The 18,044-nt window shown below is 45.8% G+C and overlaps 1 protein-coding gene across 1 annotated transcript in view; it reads right to left on the bottom strand.

Annotated features, from left to right (window-relative positions):
- Nucleotides 1-823: 823 nt before the first annotated feature.
- LOC145505231 (peptidoglycan recognition protein 3-like) overlaps nt 824-18,044 on the bottom strand; it is a 35,388-nt gene continuing 18,167 nt past the window's right edge. The window contains exons 2-9 of the mRNA XM_081486989.1: nt 12,422-12,517; nt 10,901-11,008; nt 10,032-10,233; nt 7,971-8,089; nt 6,733-6,885; nt 5,322-5,520; nt 1,638-1,756; nt 824-1,002 (exon numbers count right to left, since the gene is read on the bottom strand). Coding sequence (XP_081343115.1) covers nt 824-1,002; nt 1,638-1,756; nt 5,322-5,520; nt 6,733-6,885; nt 7,971-8,089; nt 10,032-10,233; nt 10,901-11,008; nt 12,422-12,476 — 1,134 coding nt within the window. The 5' untranslated portion in view covers nt 12,477-12,517. The remainder of the gene's footprint in view (nt 1,003-1,637; nt 1,757-5,321; nt 5,521-6,732; nt 6,886-7,970; nt 8,090-10,031; nt 10,234-10,900; nt 11,009-12,421; nt 12,518-18,044) is intronic.

Genomic DNA, 18,044 nt, shown 5'->3' with positions numbered 1-18,044 from the left:
AAAGGAACAGGCCGAGCTGACTCCATCTTGAAAAAGAAGTAAACTCCATCTTGCATTTTCAGTGAGCTTTGGACCATGTGCCTGGTAGCCATGGGGATAACATACCTGTGGCCCAACTGGCTTCCCAGACTGATAAACACCAGATTCCATACCAAGATTTCCCATCACCAGAAAGAATGTAATAATCCCCTATGTAGTCAATCACCTTAATCTTTATGGCACCCATTGGTGTAGGCTACAATGCATAACCAGCTGACCCTTCTGATTATGAATCATGGCTGTAACCTGATTGTATCTCCTTTTAACACTTTTAAGGGATTTGGGGATGTGGTCTTGAGCAGTACACTTAAGGTATATAAGGTTTTCACAAAGTCGGTCAGAGTCCTTGGCTAAGAGGAAACTCTGCCTTGGGCCCGCCAGTGTAATAAACTGCACTCCACTATCTGCATTGTCATTCTGAGTAAGTTTGTTTCCCGGAATGTATGGCTACAACAACAGGAGGAGAAGGCACACCAGGAGAGGGGTGTGTACAAAGGGACAAGAAGGCTCACCTGGGTGAGGAGGTGGGTGCTGGGGAGAGGAAGGTGAGGAGGGAAGGAGGCTGGGTGCAGTCTCAGACGGCTGGAATGCCCCACTATGGGGTTTGATCAAATGGAACTGATCATACTAGTTAGGAAATGATCATACTAACCTGAAGCAGAAGAAACAGGATGGGGCTGGCCTGGAGGGGACGCAGGTGTTGAGCCAGGATGGAAGGTGAAGAAGGGGAGACTCAGAAGCCAGGGTTGGGGAGGGGGTGGTATTGGAAGGAATTGGGGTTCCCTCATTGTCTGAAATGAGGCCAAGTCTTAATGATGTTGTACAAAGCCCGTCCAGGAGACAGAATGTTGGTCACATCGCTGTGCCCCACCAACAGGTAGTTGGGGACCAGATACCCCTTGACCACGGAACACTGGATCAGGTTCTGAGCTGCCTCCAGCGCGGCGGCATTCGGTGGTTTTTCTGCAAAACACATTTAGCCCAGCAATCACTAGGGTCTCAAGGTTACTTGCTTTTGGGCAGGGACAAGCACCTAGCCCAGTCTCCCTTTGTCCCCATCACCACCATAGCCAACAAATTCCTGTAAGTTTCTGCAGCCAGGCACATTGGGAAAACAAAGTCATTGTGTTCCCTGATTCTGCCTTCTAGAAAGTTCAAAACTTCTCTGAAAAATAACTGCAGCTCAACACATCACTTCTCAACAGTCACCACGGAGCAGACACGGCAGCACCAGACCATTCATTGCTTGTCTATAGGAGATAGTGGTGCTCCCCAATGCTGTTGCCATGGTTACCAAGGGAGAAGCTACATTTGCCAACAGTGATATGAAAATACCAAAGTTTGCAAAATATTTTTTTCTCTCTTGCTCCATGTTTGCATTTGGGCATGGCTCTAAAGACAGACAGAACTGGGTATTGGTACAGGTGAATTTGGAGGAAATGTTCTGTCTGAGAGGGACTCCTGGGGACCTGCCTCTTGCATTGAGAGTCCCACTGACACTGTCGGGCACCACAATGCATCTTATCCCCATTGCTTCCCAGATATTTCACATAATACTTCATCATCCAGAGTCCCTCTGCCCCATGTTTACCCCTTACCTACAAAGTTGCCTATGAAGGCAATTCCTAGGCCAATATCGTTGTATCCATATGTGTGAGAGCCTTGGATATGCCAGCCAACTCCTTCATACACACCACCATCCTGGCCCACCAGGAAGCTAAGATCAGGCAAAGGGAAAAGGAGAAAATTACTCTGGGGAGAACTGGTTTCATTCACTCCTTGAATCATTAATTCATCCTTTCATCCACTTACTATTATTACTATTACCATTACTATTACTCTTACCATATGTGCCAATGTGAACAGAGATAAAAAGGCAAAAGAAAAAAAAAGTAGTCCCTGAACCTAAGAAATGAAGACAGACAGTGACAAGCAATGATGACAGCAACATCAGTCCACTGCTACATGGTAACACTAGTAATGAAAACTGATTTTTATTCTGATCCTGTTGGCCACTGATTTCTTGACATGTTCTCTTCCCCGGTTCTCCTCCCCTGGGACTCTGGTCTCACACCTTCTTTCTTCTCACTCAACATATTCTCCCTGGACAAACATCCAGTCTTATAACTCCAATTGTTGTTGTTTTTTAGTCACTTAAGTCATGTCGAACACTTTTGCCTGCTTTTGACTCATATCCGCTCATGGACTGTAGGCCCCCAGGCTCCTCTGTCCATGGGATTTCCCAGCCAAGAATACTGGAGTAGGTTTCCGTTTCCTTCTCCAGGGGGTCTTCCCAACTCAGGGACTGAACCCGCGTCTCCTATGTCTCCTGCTTGGCTGGCAGATTCTTTATCACTGAGCCAGCTGGGAAGCCATAGCTCAATTACAAGCTCTAAAAGCCAACATGTCCAAACAAACCCATCTTCTTCCACAATTTCCCTAGCCAGAAAATTGGGCATCACATTGAATGCCTCACTCTCCCTCCCCCAGCCCCATCCAATCAACATTCATGGCTTGTCAACCATTTCTCCTATTTTAAATCTCTCCACTTACCTTTATGCCGACAGCTGCCATGCTGTTCCAGGTCACCATCACCTGCTGTCTGAATTACTGCAAAAGCTGTCTGCCCAGAGTTTTACCTCCTTCCAATCCATGCTTAAAACAGCCCCCAGAGTGGTTTTGCTAAAATACAGATCCCATCATAGGGCATGAACTTCCAGTTGCCTTTCAAATAGAGTCAGCCTGTCAGAACCAATGTCCAGGCCTGTGCTGTGACTCCTGTTAACCTCTCCAGCCTTCCCTCTCACCATTGCCCTCTTTGTAGTCTGTTTTAGGTAGGAGTTAAGCTTCTTTGTGGGCGTCCCAGGTGGTGCTAATGGTAAAGAACACGCCTGTCAATGCAAGAGATATAAGAGGCACGGATTTGATCCCTGGATCAGAAAGATCCCCTGGAGGAGGCTACCCACTCCAGGATTCTTGCCTGGAGAATCCCAGGGACAGAGGAGCCTGGTGGGCTACAGTCCATAGAGTCACCCATGACTGGAGCAACTTAGCACAAAGCTTCTTTCATTTGTGCTCTGTCTGGACTCCAGGCCCTTGTACATGCTGCTCCTTCTTGCCTGGAACACTCTGCATCCTTCTTTGCCTGACTGACCCCCACTCCGTATCCATGTCCCAGTGTGGATGCCTCTCCCTGCTGAAGCCCTGCTGTGATACCATTCAGTCCTCCAAAGTCTTGTTAGAGGTCTATCCTGGGCACATTCTGTTACTCATCCATCCCAGTGCCAACACTCACAATCGTCATGACCTGCTTACTATCCTCTCTCCTCCACAAGGGAAGGAGCCATATTCATCTTGCTGAGCACCAAGCACATAGCATGCATGCATGCTCAGTTGCTTCAGTTGTGTCTGACTCTTTGTGAACCCATGGACTGTAGTCCACCAGTTTCCTCTATCCATGGGTTTTTTCAGGCAGGAATAGTGGAGTGGGCTGCCGTTTCCTTCTCCAGGGACTGTACCTGCATCTCCTGCATTGCAGGCAGATTCTCTATTGCTGAGCCACCAGGGATACCCCAATAAATATTGGTGAAAAAGTAAGAAAAGATGAATGAGAGGGCCCTTTGTCCATACTGAGCACAGTTGGTGCCAGAGTGACAGATGCTGCATCCTGAGGCTGCAGTGGGAGTGAGCACCATAACAGGCTTCTAAAATCAAGGGATAGGAATCAAGCCAGTCCCCAAAGAATGAATGTGAAAGGAAACTAACATTCCCTCAGCTCCTGGCATTTTTCATTTGGAATTTCCACATTTAATTCTTTATTAACTAAGCTTAATAACAATAGCAAGGCTGTGGAAAATACTGTAAAATGCAGCCATAGTTTTCTCCTATTTACAAAGGCTGTTTTTAAAATGGGAGTTCAGAGGAGAAAGGCAGTCAGCCCAGAATGAGACATGTGCTTAGTCATTCAGTCGTGTCCAGCTCTTTGCGTCCCCAAGGACTATAGCCCACCAGGCTCCTCTGTCCATGGGGATTCTCAGGCAAGAATACTGGAGTGGGTTGCCTTCCCTCCTCCAGGGGATCTTCCCAACCCAGGGATCAAAGCCAAGTCTCCTTCATTGCAGGCGGGTTCTTTACCGTCTGAGCCACCAGGACATATGCAAAAGCAAATCCACCTGAGACTTCATAAAATTTGTTATGATTAAGTCATAGCTTCCCTGTAGCTCAGTGGTAAAGAATCCACCTGCCAATGCAGGAGACACAGGTTTGACTCTGATTCGGGAAGATCTCACATACTGTGGAGCAACTAAGCCCATGAGCCATAACCATTGAGCCTGTGCTCTAGAGCCTGTGCTCCACAACAAGAGAAGCCACCACAAAGAGAACCCCACATGGCAACTAGAGAATAGGCACCTCCTCTTCTGCTCCCCACAACTAGAGAAAACCTGCACAGCAATGAAGACCCAGACCAGCTAGTAAATAAATAAATAATTTTTTAAAATTGATTCTTTTATAGGTTATCACTGAATCACTTTGCTGTATACCTGAAACTAATACAACAATGTAAATCAACTAGATGCCAATAAAATTAAAATTAATACTAATAACTACAAGTTATCATACTCTAACCCTAAATTTCTTCTATAAAAATTCCAAGGGAACGTCTAAGAAGCTTCCCACTGTTCTACTAGCTTACTGTGTTTCTTAATTATAGACCTGGCAGTAAAGGAAACAAAAGAGAACATTTTTTTTATTTCACTTGGTATTATCAAATAGATAAGGTATTGTTGCCCTACTGCAGAGAGGAGGCAAAAGAAGTCCAGAGAAGTTAAAGTTTCCTATGTCTATAAATGGAGTAAGCAATACCAGAGGTATTGCAGGATTCTAACATCAGAGACAGCAAGTTTGGGGTTGGGCTCAAGGGCAGTAGGGGGTGAACAGGGTCTGGGTTTCTGGCTGGTTGGAAGGGATTACATTTAAAAGGCATGGTCCGTTGACAGCCTCCCATAAGGGTCTCACACTCTTGGTTTATCACTATTGTTTTAACACCTTCCTTTCAGAGTCTTCCCAACCACTCATGGAGAACATGCCCAGAGGAGATAACTAAACCTTAGCTAGGCTCTGAAGAATGCTCAGTCTAGAATCCTGCACAAATAAAAAGATGATGTCTTATGTAAAGCACTTGGCACAAAGGAAGAGCTTGGTAAACACTGGCTCCCTCCCCAAGCCTTCCTTCCTATAGCCCTGAAGAAAAGGAGGGTCAAGTTTGCACCAGTCCCACTTACTGATATCCGATGTCACAGAAGTTCTTTGTGTCCATGTGATAAGATTGTATATCTCGGACGCGGATCCGGCAGTCCATGGATACGTTGCAGGTTGCCCCAGCCGTGTGGATGATGACAACATATTTGGCTGGGAGGCTCATTGTAGGGCAGTGTGTCTGTCTGGCTTCCCAAGCTGACCTTGTGATGATGTTGGGGCAAGCTGTGGTGAGGAAAAAACAATGAGATGCAAATTCGCCTGTGCCCACATGTGGACAATCTCACAACTGCAGGCTGGTTACTCCTCAGACTTCCCAAACTCTGGCACCCACTAATACATCCTAACATGTAGGATTCTGTGGGATTCTGGGAAAGTCTAGATAGGGATTGTCTGGGTCAGGCAGCTGGAGCCAAGGGTTAGAGGCAAAATTCAAGTTCTGATAACAACTATAGAAATCAGCATGTAAGCAGAAGGGAAAAGACTATTGATACCTACATGCTTGAATATGCATCACAAATAAATGCAGATGTGTGTACTTATATAACAAGACCAATGTGCAGAAATCAGCTGACTTTCTGAACTGATCACATGCATATGGTAATTTGAAATCTCTAAAGAATTCTACACACACAAAAGTGTTATTAATGAGGACAACACCAGTCTGAAAGCAAGACAAATTTTAAAGATTTGCAACTTAAAAAGCTTAATAAAAAACATTCTTGAGTCCTAGGCAAGACCCACTCTAGCAGAGAGTGTTAAACTATTGAAAGCACTTATAATTGTACTGGTTTTAGGTTGCTGCGTGCCTTTCCAAAATAGTGCATGATTTTTATTATCCAACTTCTTGGACTATTCACACTCACGTCAGTGTAATCTGTGAACCCAAGTTTTTCTCATTGTGCTGTGGTCATGTTCAAGGTTGGCTTGTTTTGCTTTTAAGAAGGAGGTGTGTGTGAGAGAGAGTATGAGACAGAGATTGTGTGTGTATGTGTATTCATGTAATATACACAAGTATATATATATTTACCCCACCCCATTTCCATGCTTTATTCTTCTCCATAACCCTGATGTCATCTAACATCATATACATTTTACTTATTGATTCTTCATTTTCTATCTTTCTCTACTTAAATGTGCAGTTTTATCTGTTTTGTTCACAGCTTCACCCTCAGTACCTAGAAGAGTGCCTGGTATTCAGTAAATATTCGTTGAGTGAAGACATGTGTACATATATATTTATGTCAAGAATGGTTCCATGGCTAAATGGTTCTAGTGGAAAGGAGAGGCCAGGAAGGTACCCTCTTAGAATTTTCCAGATCTCAGCAAGAGATATTCTTGGTCTGAGAAACCAATGAATACCAATAAGAAAAAGCATCTTCTACTGTTGCTGGGTGGTAACTGGGAGGAGGATGAGGCAGTACAGAGAGGCTTTACCTTTTCTGGGCATCGGTGGCTGATGAGGGACCAGGCAGCTCTCTGCTTTCAAGAGAAGTGGCTGAATATACCTGGGTGATAGGTGACCCTTCTTTATGGCATAGAAGATCAGGTCCTCTGCGGCTGATAAGGCAGTGGGGCTGGGACTGCTGCCTGAAAGAGGATGACATGGAGGACAGAACTGTTAGCAAAAAGTTCCAACCTGGTCTAGATGTAGAGGGAGGATAAGTTGACCCCTTGAGCCTAAATAACTGATAGATGAAAAGAGAAAAAACTGGTCCAATAGCCAGGACAGAGAGGTTAAGAGACAAAGAAGTACTTACACACAGCTCTTAGAAACCAAGTTGGTGACTTCTTCCAAATACTTTATTTATCCACTCCATCACTATGTGGAGTCACTCAGAGACAGTGAAAGCTACATGTAGAAGGAGGCCCACCTGACCAAGTCAGGAATGCCCTAGCTTGGCAGAAAAGGTGACTGTATTTATTTAATAGCTTCCACAATCAGACATGAGGCCAAGTGCTCTTCACATCCATTAACTCATGTAATCCTCACAGAAAACCTCTGAGATAAATGCTATTACTTGCCCCATCAGGAAGATGAGGATCCTGGCAGGTGCCAGTTATTTATCGTTGGCTCTTAACTCCATCCCTACTCTGTGTTCTCCTGTGCTTTGCAGAGGACTAGAAACCTGCAAACTACATTTCCCAGACTTCCTTGCTTGGGGGCGGCTGGTTGGGCTCTACCAATGGGAGACACTGGAGGAAGAGAGAAGCCATGTTTTTCTGCCTCTGCCAGTTCCCAATTATCAACTTCAGGGCTTACCTGATAGCTCAGTTGGTAAAGAATCCGCCTGCAATGCAGGACACCCTGGCTAAATTCCTGGGTCGGGAAGATCCCCCGGAGAAGGGAAAGACTATCCACTCCAATATTCTGGCCTGGAGACAAAGAGTCAGACACAACTGAACAACTTTCACTTCACACTCTCAAAGTGATGCCAATAACCGTGAGCTCAAGCAGTATCAGTGGTGGCTTCAGCAGTCTCACAGGAGTATAGACCAGAGAGGAGAAAGAGAACTCCAAAAATGCCCCATCATAGAATCCAAGGGAGAAAAGAACTTCAAGAGAGGGGCCATCATCTGAGAGAACAACATGATGTAGGCTGAAAAGACAAGAGTGAGTGACGGAAGACAGTGTAGACAACTCCTTGGTAGAAGGTCAGAGGGGTGACCATTACCTAGATTATTCCCAAAGAATGCGAGGCCCAGGGAGATGTTGTTGTAGCCCTGGGTGTGCATGCCTTGGATGCTCCAGCCAACACCTTCGTACACCCTGCCATCGTTCCCAACCAGGAAGCTGCCAGGCAAGGAGACATGATTAAATGGCAAATTTCTATAACAGAAAACTTCTCACCCATTCTCAGAATGCAAAAAGTTCTAGAGGCTCGTATGTTACAAGGACATAACAGTGAGAGGGAGTGGGATAATGCATTTTAGACTTCCAAGAGATGCAGGAATATATCTTTAATTTTCTTGTGACTTAGTTTACCTGTGTTTCCCAGAATCTCACTTTAAAAATACTCATTTGGTTCAAAGTAGAATTCCAATATGTGACTCTCAAGAACCTGAGAACTTTAGTTCAACATTTTTCAAGGGCATGAGAATCCATTCATCATGTTTTTAAATTATAGGACCAAGCACTTGTACATTGAAAACAGTTGAGCAGAATTTAGGGATTCCTTTAAGTTAACATTTTCTTCAGTTTCTCTTTAGAAATTTCTAAGCTCTTTTTTTATCACAGAAATTTGTTTAGGATGTTCCTTTTCCCCATTTAGTTTTTGAAGCCAAAGTATTTTTTTCCTTCCACCTCTTCTTCTCTTTCTAACTTTCTCGTCTTCCACATTCCAGTTACAGTCTTAAAAATTTTATTTTCACAACTCTTACATGTTCAGCTTTTAACAGGTCATGCATTTCCACAGCAAACTGAGCACAGAAAGAACACTTCCCCGAAGTCACCAAAGACCCCGAATGAAGTGGAACAGACTTCCTACCCTGCAGTGACATCAGCCTAAGGACCAGGTGGGGGCCTCACTGTGTCTACTGTGTCCCTGGCTTTGCCACAGTACTTTCAGGTACTGAGGTACTCTGTCCCTGCAGCCTTTGGTCATTCCAAAGTGAACAGTCCCTATGGCTACAGCAACTGCATCGTACAAACCAGAGACTGTTACTCTGTCACCCCAGAAACATGACTGCGAGATGCAATGGCTGAAGTAGGCAACTCAGCGGTGACAATGGCAGAGTGGTGGGGCACTCGTGGTAGGCTCAGCAGCTGAGCTGTAGTGAACATGGCATCCACAGAGGGCAGATGGGAAGACTCCTAACCCTGGCCCTCTGGGGCTCAGGTGACTACAGTGAGGGCTTCCAGGTGCTCTTACTTATTTGCAATCTCAATAAATCAAGGATAAGACGTGGGTTACCCTTTCCAAAGTGGATAATTCAGAAAGCATTTATACTTGTCCTTAGAATTCAGGGAGGAGAGCACCATTCCCTCTCTCTCTCTTCTTCTATAAGGAAAAAGGGGGAAAGAGGAGGTTGTGGGCATCCTCCACTGATAATCCTCATCCTCCACTGATTATCATCCTCCACTGATAATCCTCAGAGAGCGTACTCAATACACAACACAAGCCTCTCCTTGCCTCACACATTTGCAGGCCCTCTTCCCTGCATTCCCAGTGGTACGTCTCCTATGGGGTCCCAGTCTCACTGTGGAGGTGGCCCTTCAGGGTACCTGGTGGAGAAAGCCCTGTGAGCAGAAGTGGAACAAGGCAGGACTAGTAGGCAGCCTGGGAAGAGTTCTGAGTTCACACTCCTTCTTTGAGTGACTTTCAGCAAATTCTCTAACTTCTCCAGACCACAGCATCCTCACCTATGACACAGGGGTGGTAATATTTCTCCTGCCCATTCCTCAGGGTGGCAGGGAGAGCCTACTTGAGTAATACTTGTAAAGACCTTCATAAATTGAAATGTTCTTTGAGCTTCAAGGGGGAGACTGTACTTATCACACAACCTCCCTCGCTTCTTTCCTGGAACTCCTAGTAGCCAAGACCACATCTGAATATGTGGCTCACAATGGTCCTCCTCATGACCCCTGGGAGACTTTGGATTCTGTTTATATTAGCATTTTTTATTCATTAGAAAAGGAACATGAATGGGAAATTAAGAAACGCAGAGAAGGGGGAACAGGAGACCCCCTCAAAAGAACTCAAACATGGGCTCCAGGGACCCCACCAGCCTCTTACTTGTAGGCCACATCACACCAGCCTTTGGTGTAGACGGAACGGGACTGCAGGCCCCTCAGCTTTTGACTGCAAGCATTCTGCTCCTCGCATTCCATCCCTGTGAGCTGGTCCGTGATGACATAGGCCACAGGCTGGGTCAGCTGGGCCCTGCAGGTCAGGGATCTCGCTCCCCACTCCTTGCGGGAGACAATGGTGGGCACACCTGGGGGGAGGGGAGAGGGGAAATAGGCTGGCGTGCTGAGGCCCTGCCATGCCCTCCCTAGGCTGTCCAGGCCATCCTGACTCCTCTGTGGTGGGAGAGGCCCCAGAAGGAGGCCTGCACCACCACAGCCTCCCCGTCCCATCTCCATCTCTTGTTTGAAAGTGAAAGTAAAAGTGTTAGTTACTCAGTCCTGTACAACTGTTTGCGACCCCATGGACTGTAGACCACCAGGCTCCTGAGGAAAGTTCTGTCACTCTCCTAAAACCAGCAGCTCCCCAGCCAGAGCCCACAGGAAGCCCCATGAACACTGGGGTGGGGAATTCCCTCTTTCAGATGAACGAGCACTGTGGGCAAGGCTGTGAGAGCCCCACCCAGGACCCCAGGACCCCCGAGGGCTCCCTCATTATCCTTACTTGAGAGCTCCCAGAAACTGCCTGAGTGAAGTGGTATCTCTACCCTGAGAGCTAGAGACTGAGATCCTTGTCTTTTTTCCCTGGGTTTCCTCTCCCTTCTGGAACGCACCTTTGCCTAAGGACTCAGGACAATCCATGGGAGGAGCTGTGGTTCTACCCTACCCCATCCACCCCGCCCAGCCATAGTGATGTTCTAAGAAACACTTCTGTCTCCCTAAAAAGCCCCAGGCAGCCCCCTCCCCCAAATGCCTCACCATTGCGACCTGTGTGAATGAGCTGTGAGATGCCAACAAACAGGTCCAGAAGCTCCTGTGACAGCCCCCCGGCTTGGGTCTCATTCCAGGACAATTTCAGGGGATCCCCTGCAAAGGCACACTGCACTTGGTGCTGGTCTTTGGAAAATATATGGACCAGCTCAGAGGCACAGGCTCCATGGTCCTCCTGTGACCCCACAGCCCACAGCCTCTCAGTCTCCCCCAGATAACCTCCCACCCGACCCACCTGACTTCCTCTAGGAAACAAGAAAGAGGAAAACCACAGATGCATCTGACCTCACCCTGCCTCTGCCTCTCACATCTGCCCCAGTGAGGCCTTTCCCCCATCCCGCACCCTCCCCAACCTCCCCAAGCCTCCCCTTATTTCAGGTTCAATGCAGTCTCTCTTGTCTCCTCAGCTGGGCAGCTCATTCTCAGTTCACCTGTATATGTAACATACCAAAATGGTCATCATGTTAACATGTATTCATATGTTAAGCACCTAGTGATCCAGGCAAGGTTCTTGAAATACAGAAATTTACAGATGGTTGTGACTGTCCTCACCAACGTGATTTTTTTTTGAAGATAGGATTAATGGAGGATTAATCACCACAAATAGGCTTCCCAGATGGCTCAGTGAGTAAAGAATTCTCCTGCAATGCAGGAGCCTCAGGTTCAACCCCTGGGTCCGGAAGATCCCTGGAGGAGGACATGACAACCCCCTCCAGTATTCTTGCCTGGAGAATCCCATGGACAGAGGAGCCTGGCAGGCTACAGTCCATGGGGCAGCAAGGAGTCAGCACAACTGAAGCGACTGAGCGCACACACACACACACACACACACAAAATCATCACAAATTTGCCTCATTCCCCTCTGTCTGTTCAGTACCAGAGGTCACGGGGGCAATGTCACTGGGACAGCAATGTCATCCACTGACCAGCTCTGTAGTTAACAAAGCATTTTCAAGGGCACTATCACATTTGTGGCTTAAAACAATTTTGTGAAATAGACAAAGCAAATTAACTACTCCCTCTATACAAGTGAGAAACTGAGGCTCAGAGAGGTTATTTGTCTAAAATGATATGAGCTTTAAGCTGTGGACTTGGATTCCAAGCCAGGCTGTCTGACCCTAGACCCATGTTCATAACCACTAGACTCTGCATCCACCCTCAAATTGTCAGGTGACCTAGAGCAAGTCACTGCCACAATGGGGCCTGTTTCTCTGTCTACAAGACTAAGTTGTTAAGGGTCTCCATCATGGTTCTGAGGTTCTGTCCTTCTGTGAAATAATCTGGAGCAAATGCCTGACCATGGCACTGACACCAAGCTGTACCAGGCAGGCTGGAGAGGCTGCTGAGGACCGGAGCCCATCTCAGCTGGGGAGGGGGCACCTGAGCTGGACTCCAGTAGGGAATATAGCTGATGGGGAGGAATGAGGACCCTGGAGAGGATAATTCACAAACAAAACCAGGCTGAGGCTGATGCCAAAAGCACTTGTGACCTAGTAAAAGAAAACTCACCCCAGGCCGCGAGATCCAAAGCAGACAAGACAAGAAACCATAGCAGCATCCTCATGTGGTCCTAGGTCACCAACAGGGAGAGTATGGATCACAGCCCTGGGAGAGACACCGATAGTTAGACCAGTCATCCTCACCCTTCAAACAGAGCACCGACCAAATTGCATGGCCCCCATCTGCCTCCTTGCCAAACTGAGGACCTCTGGAGAACCAGCACCTAGTAAGACTTCTCAAGGTCCTCAGGACAAGGTTGACCCTTGACAGATGCTCAATAAAGGTGAGCTAACACCTCTGTCTACCAGCCTACAGTTACCCTGAGAATTCATGGTCCCTCCTAGGAGGGAGCCCAGTGCCTCATTTACAGATTTACAGCACAGATAATAACAATTTCTAAAACTCTTGAGTAGCTATTTGAATAAACTCTGTGTGGATGTTTTTACATCTTAGTGCTGCTATTTTATATTTAATTCTTATAAAATTCCGATAAGATATTCGTAATCCTATTCTTTTATTTTTATTTTTTTAATTGTGAAAGTATGATAACACATTTACAGGAGGCTTGGAAAATACAGAACAAGGTTGCATATAGTTCCACTATATATTAAATTATTTTTTAAGTAAATAAATTAAAACTTTTAGTTGGAGTTTCAATATCAAACTCTCAAAAATTAACAGAATGAATATACAGAGACATAGAAGGCTATAGTAGACCTGAAAAGCACTGTGAATCAATTGAACATAATTGAAATTTATACAATTTTCACACAACAGTAGGACACAAATTGTATTCAAGTTCTCTTAGAATGTAAGCTAGGAGACATACCTAGGGACATAAACAAGGTGCAAAAATTTCATGGTCTTGAAATCATATGGAGTCTGTTCTCTTATCACTGTGAAATTATCATAACCTCATTTTTATATGTGAGAACACTGAGGCTCAGAAGAAGAAAACTACAGTAGAGGCAGAGGTGGGCTTCATTCGCAAAGATTCCTGACAGATGCTCACCTAACTTATTCTCAAGTGAAAATGGTAATAATAGCAGCATTTACCAATTACTGATCACATCCTATAGTCCAAGTATTTGCTGTGGTAGTGGTGGTAGTTTAGTCACTAATTCATGTCCAACTCATAACCCCATGGACTGTACAGTCTGCCAGGCTCCTCCATCCATGGGATTTTCCAGGCAGGAATACTGGAGTGGGTTTCCATTTCCTTCTCCAGGAGGACTTCACAGTTATTCATTAAGAATCTTCACAGTGACCTATGAGACCTGTACTTATCATCAGGAAACTGGACTTCAGAGAGGTTAAGTCACTAGCCCAAAGTTACCCAGTTAGAAAGAGCAGATCTTGAGAGCCTCTGCCTGGAACTTCTCCACAATCTGCTTGAGTTTCTGATGATGGAGATTTACAACAAGGGCCCAAGAGGTTAACCTCCAGGATTATTATGCCCTTTCCATTGCAGAAATATTTTCTGCTGTGTCAGGCAGAAATGAACTGCTTACTTCAACTCAATCCAAATGAAATATCAACTCCTTGAGATGTCAACCAAAACATCAACTGTTCTCCCAATTATCCTACTAGAAAACTGTTGAGGGAGGTTTGAGATCAAAGGGGGTATATGACTGCCCCCAAGAGATTTTATGTTATCATCAGTAGTTCCCAGATGGAAAATGTTTAGAACCCCAGTTTAAAATGAGCATACAGGAGCTTCCTGGGATGAGGACAAGCAACCTCTCAGCCATTAACACCCAGGAATCCATTCATTCAAGAAAACTGTGTCCTGATGACAAATGAGCCCTCCACAAAGGAAGGCAGTCACCTAATGTGGAAAAGTGTTGAGCTTCCCTCTTTAGTCAAACAAGAGGCAAGGATTCACTTGCCGAAAATGGAAGCCCTGTAGGCTGGCCTCCCAGGAAAGAAGCTGGCGTCTTGCAAAACTACCTAGAAACCAGCAATCAATTCTGGTCAACAAGAGGTCTAGACTCTGATCACTTGATCCCCAACCATGAATGATAATGTAGCGAATGCTGTCCCGAGCTTGTCACATCACACAGCCGAAGTAGAAAAGCTTGAGCCCAACCCCTGATCATGCAAGGCAGGAATTTCTAGTGTCTCCCATCCCTACCTCTAACTGCAAACACTGAGTCAGCAGGACAAGCTGCAGCCACAATTCGCCCACCATGGCTCACATTGCTATGTATTCTCTGTACTTAAAATGAAGATGAAATATTAGAACAGGAGACAAGTGAGATATAACAGATAAGGATTCCAGGCTAGTCAGAAAGGAAAGAAATTGGGCAGAAGTGATCCCAGGACCCACAGCCTTGGCAAGAAAGATCCAGACATGGTGGAACCAAACCCATTTAGAACAATTTAGGTAGAGAGTTTTCTTATTTGGAGGAAGAATTCAAGAGTGGAGATCAGGGGAACTTTCTCCATCATGTTAACTTTGTAACCTGATAGAATCCAATCCCTCCGATAATAGAGGGGGTTCTCAAGAAGACACACACACACACTCAGAAATACCTGTGGATCCCTTGCTGTCCCAATCCCACAGGTCAAGCTGCAGCCGGCTCACCCCTCATTGGCTGGCAGAGCCTCCTTTCAGACTTGGCCTCTGGCCCTACCCTCCTCCTTGGCCTTCACCCTCCCAGGCACTAGAGGGCACTCTCTCCCCAGGAATGGAGAATGGGCCCTAGCTTTCCAGAGAGAAGAGAAAGGCCAGGAGCCCTAACAAAAGGAGGAGAGGAGGAAGAGGAGGGCCAGGCTCTGCTCAGTCCACAGTCTACAGCACAGAGAGGGAATCAGTGAAACCAGACAGGTGCTGACAGCAGGGGACCCGCCCTGTGAGTAATCCCAGGTACCTCCTTCCTGGGAAAGGGTGCAGCTGCCCAAGGCTCCTCAGCTGCTTCCTCAGCCCCAGCCTCCAGGAAGCCCTGCCAATCGGCTATGCCTCGAACTGGCTAGGTGAGTGGAATCCAGAGAGGAAGAAGACAGGGTCCCCACCCTCAAGAAGCTCAAAGTCAGAAGTAGGAGGCTAGGCCAGCACACCAACAACCACCCTACAAAGCAGAGGCTGCACCTGACTGCTTGGAGACATGCTTAATTGGGCTTGCATATTATTTTTAGATTTGCATTCCAATTAAGATAGACACTATTATTTTAAAATCTAGAGATTTAAAATAAAATATTGAGGTATATAGGAGTCTTAGCTCGGGGTGCCATAAAATACCCTAGACTGAGTGACTTAGACAGAAATTTATTTTCTCACAATTCTGGAGGCTAGAGTCCACAATCAAGGCTCCAGCATGGTCAGTTTTGGGTGAGGGCTCTCTTCCTGGCTTGGAGCTGTTAAGGGAAAAACTGGTTGAAACCACCCACCTTAGCCAGGCACTATAGCAATCCATTTGCGTGAGTTATTTTATGACAGGAGGCCCTGGTAAGAAACACAGAACTAACAAGTCATCACCAACCAGAAGAATTTGGGAAAGGTCAAAAGGAGACTCCACATGTCCTACCAACCTCCCAGAATCCTACTTGCTAGAATCCATCTTGGCTGAGCAGTGTGTAAGCCACCAGGAAGGACCCTGAGTCAGAATAATTGGCCAGGGACAACCTGGAAACTAATCCCATCATCATAAAACCTGAGACTATGAGCCACATGGCAGAGCAGTCCTCCTGGCTTCCTTTACCCTCCCACTCTCTGCCCAGGCACCCCTTCCCAATAGAGTCTTTTGCTTTGTCAGCACATGTGTCTCTTCAGACAATTCATTCCCAACTCTTGGACAAGAGAACACTCTCAGGCCCTGAGGTCCCTCTTCCTGCAACACAGTCAACTGCCTTCTCACTGTGTCCTGACCTAATGAGGGGAAAGAGAGAGAGAGAAAGCTCTCTGATGTCTTTTCTTATAAGGACCCTAATCTCTTCATGAGGGCCCCACCCCCATGATCTCATCTAGCTCTGACTACCTCCCAAAGGTCCTATCTCCAAATACCATCACCTTGGAGGTTAAGGCTTCAACACACGAATTTTCAGGGAGACACAATTCAATCTGTTTTATTGTTTGGCTGCTCAGTCGTGTCTGACTCTTTGTGACCCCATGGACTGCAGCACCCTAGGCTTCCCTGTCCTTCACCAACTCCTGGAGCTTGCTCAAGCTCACATCCATTGAGTCAGTGATGCCATACAACCATCTTATCCTCTGTCATCCCCTTCTCCTCCCGCTTTCAATCTTTCCCAGCATAAGGATCTTTTTCAATGAGTCAGTTCTTCACATCAGGTGGCCAAAGTATTGGAGTTTCAGCTTCAGCATCAGGCCTTCCAATGAATATTCAGGACTGATTTCCTTTAGGATGGACTGGTTGGATCTCCTTGCAGTCCAAGGGACTCTCAAGAGTCTTCTCCAAAACCACAATTCAAAAGCACCAATTCTTTGGGTTTCAGCCTTCCTTATAGTCCAGCTCTCACATCCATACAGACTACTAGAAAAACCAATCTATAGCAAAATTCAATCTATAGTAACTGGAATATGAGGAGATCCTTCTCACAACCCAGAAATCAAGAACATTTATACATTGATTTGTGAAACAAATATTGAGCTACCAGGGTGACCCAGTGCTCCTGACACCATATTAGGAACTGGGGATATGCCAGGGAGAAAAACACACCTTGTGTCTGCCCCATGAGGTCTACATCCTAGCGGGAAAGAGAGACACAAAGCAATCAAATGAACACAACATCTCAAATAATGATGGTGCTGTGCAGAAAAAGAGCAGGGCACTGAGCACATTTGTGAGAAAGTAATGCTGGAATTGGGACATAAAAGATGAATAGATGTTTCCCAAAAAGTAGAGGGGAAGAGTGAATGCATATGAGAAGACCCTGAGGTTCATAGCTCCATGACTCTTAGAGCACAGACCACCTCTCTCCAGCCCTCTTCTCACAAGGAAGCATCTCTCCTCTTGAGGAAGGGAGGAACTTGGTGAATCCGTATTTCAGTTCCCTGGCAAGTTCTCCTCACTCCAGAGCACCTACAGATGAAATAACCATGTACTATGTGAAAGCAAAAGGTTCACCTTTACTCTAAACACCCTAAAGATATTTGGACATTTGATTCTTTATCTTATTATATCCACAGTGTTCTAAGTTCTTACTTGCAATGTAAGTTCTCATCCCTTCTCAACTAGCCTAGCCCAAGGTATTTCAGTATCATCATTATTTGATGTGAAAGTAAAAAGAGAACATATAAATTTGGCCTCACAGTAACTAAGATCTAAGCCGAGTTTCCCCAACATTTCTGCTGTGGTAGGCACACTCTGAACTGCCCATAAATCACATATGTATCTTGTATATTTCTTATCCCAGGCTTGGAGTCAATTATTTCTCCAAGAACCTCTGTCCTCCCATCACAAGTAATGATCACCCAACAGTATCCTTTACAAATGTCATGTTGTAAGGGTAATGCTAAAAGAAACACACGTGGCTCAGTAACTGGTTAGTGTCTGACATTACTTTGAGGGCCTTTTCACCAACCACCAGGAAATTTACACTTGATGTGTGAACGTTTGGTGAAGTTGCTCTACCATTTGGTTATTCACTTGTGTTCTTTGTATAGGCAGAGCAG

Source organism: Giraffa tippelskirchi, chromosome 5 (genome assembly GCF_054371585.1).
Source record: "Giraffa tippelskirchi isolate mGirTip1 chromosome 5, T2T-mGirTip1v1.2.pri, whole genome shotgun sequence".
NCBI classification, from domain to species: domain Eukaryota; kingdom Metazoa; phylum Chordata; class Mammalia; order Artiodactyla; family Giraffidae; genus Giraffa; species Giraffa tippelskirchi.
This window is presented reverse-complemented; position numbering and strand designations above follow the sequence as displayed.